Consider the following 2,476-nt stretch of genomic DNA (forward strand, 5'->3'; position numbering starts at 1 on the left):
AAGCTTGAAAAAAGTCTTTCAGGTAATGCATACTTGTGAGAAATGTTTTGTATTTTAAAGAATTTTTATTGTTTCCGAAAAAGAGAAAATTCTTTTAGAAAAATACAAATGCATGCCTATTTTTTATTTATTACATATGTCTATGGGATAATGAAATACATATTTAGAAAAACTTATATTTGGAAGAGTCCAAAATACATCGATTTTTCAATATTTATATTATTTAAAACTTTTATATTTTGCAAATATGCTTTAGAAATTTTAAACTTTTACATCTCTCGAAAATATTCTTTTAAAATTTTTTTAGATGGTAGGATATAACGATATCTGGAAACTAAGAACGCGCGCATCATGCACTTTTCTTCGTGTATTTGTGTATTTTAATATTTTAATATTCGATTTCTATTGTTAAGCTGCGTCTTATAGAGAACATATTTCAATTAATATTTTGCACTATTGTAATCTTTTTTATAAAAAATGATTATATTAAAGCAAAATAAATCAGCATTTCTTTTTTTCTCATTTTATTTTTATTTGATTTACGTTCTTATTATTTCTCTTATGTACTATTTCTTTCTTTTTATTTTATTATTTTATTATTTTGAAATCTCAAGAAGATAAATATGAAATTCATATAAATGTTGAAGAAGACGTGTTTATCTAGATTTATTTTTATTTTACAATGTAACATTTAATAAAAATTGTGTACACTCTAAATATTTTGTATAACGTAATTTCAACTATTAGTTTTGAAATATTCTGGCAGTTATAGCGGCATCCTGCGGGTAACATTCTGCCAGCTTTTCATTTGGTACGTAATGAGTGTTTTTGAATGTACGGAAATAGCGACCTATTTCATCATTATTGATCCATTTCGGCGTTGTTAAACTTATAGCGTCTAAAATAAAAAACACAAATAAAAAATAAATTAATAATAACTAATATAGATAAAATATAAAATGAAATAATATAATACAAAAATAATATAACTAATATAAAATAGTTAAATTAAAAAAAAAACAAGATAAACCAAACTAAAACGTTATTTTACATTGTGTAGAAACAGATGAGCTCGTAGAATAAACAAATATAATTTAAAAGTAAAGACGCGTTTAATGACGTTCATACCTTCTTCCACGTAACATATTTCATTATTTTCGCTAAGAATTATATAATATATCCGTTGCTCTATAGTATTATAATCACTGCAGGGCCTCGGCCAAACAAAGTACGAGCAGTTCTTGATGTGCCATCCGACTATTACACCTGTAGAATTATCTGTAGAATGATCACCATGTGTTACAATCATTCCAACCGCAAATTTCATTTCTTGTGATCTTGATTGGCTTATTCTATACACACTTTGCTGGAAAGTGTAAGATCATACTTCAATTGGTATTTCTTGTCAAATAATTCTTAAATAAACTTTTGTGTAGCAAGTTAAATTACAGCTAGTTAAATTATAAATAATTATAATTTGTATGTAATTGTATGTGTTACCAGAGATAAACCTCAGAAAGATTTCTTTCTATTATTATTATTATTATTATTATATATATATGTATATACAGGGTGCGGCATTTATAGTGACGCGGGCATATTTTTCGGAAACGAAGTGAGATATCAAAAAATTCAAAAAATAAAAGTTGCATGGTTTCGAGGGGGACACATGATAAAAATATGGATTTGACCATAAGTGGTCTTTTCAAGGTGAGGTCAACGTGGTCGATGTTTTCTTAAAAGGAACTCCCCATTTTTTATTACATATTCTTGTAGCTTACCTCGAGAGCTTTCCAAAACACTATAATAAAGTATTTTTTTATTAAGTACTTTTTGAGTTATTTTATATTTTAATCTGACATATTTTGATATAAAAAATAAAATATCTCGTAAAATATTTAGTTCTCGATAATCTTACCGTAATACTTTTATGTACAGAATAATGAGACAAATCAAATAGTAAAAAAAAATAATTGTTTTTAAGAAAAAGTATGTAATTATTTACAATGTATTTTTTAAAACAATTATATGTGTTTTTCTTTACACTAATTGATTTGTCTCATTATTCTGTACATAAAAATATTACGATAAAATTATCGAAAACTAAATATTTTACGAGATTCTAGTATCTGTAGTAGCAAAAAAAAAAAAAAAAGTATTAGACATGTGAATAGAGTTCCGATTACAAATAAGTAAATAAGAATTCGTCTAATTTTTTAGCTTATAATACTTGTTTTATTTATTCATATCTTTACCAAAATTACAAGTTTATTAAGTAGTGTTAATATTAATGGAAATTAAAAATGAGTAATTACCAACCTTTGTAGCTGATAATAATTTCAAATCGCAGGCCATGTCCGAGGACCGTATCGCGACAAGACACTTTGACAATTTGTTTATTCCGCTTTTTATGTTGATACATCTTACATATCTTATATTTCTATTTGTAATACTGTAAACAATTAAAAGTTATATA

At 25.2% G+C, this 2,476-nt stretch overlaps 1 protein-coding gene across 1 annotated transcript in view; it reads right to left on the reverse strand.

Annotated features, from left to right (window-relative positions):
- Positions 1–670: 670 nt before the first annotated feature.
- LOC115241139 overlaps positions 671–2,476 on the reverse strand; it is a 5,511-nt gene continuing 3,705 nt past the window's right edge. The window contains exons 5-7 of the mRNA XM_029816699.1: positions 2,320–2,452; positions 1,129–1,378; positions 671–898 (exon numbers count right to left, since the gene is read on the reverse strand). Of these exons, the coding sequence (XP_029672559.1) occupies positions 744–898; positions 1,129–1,378; positions 2,320–2,452 (538 nt within the window). The 3' untranslated portion in view covers positions 671–743. The remainder of the gene's footprint in view (positions 899–1,128; positions 1,379–2,319; positions 2,453–2,476) is intronic.

Source organism: Formica exsecta, unplaced genomic scaffold (genome assembly GCF_003651465.1).
Source record: "Formica exsecta isolate Colony F162 unplaced genomic scaffold, ASM365146v1 scaffold47, whole genome shotgun sequence".
NCBI lineage: Eukaryota > Metazoa > Arthropoda > Insecta > Hymenoptera > Formicidae > Formica > Formica exsecta.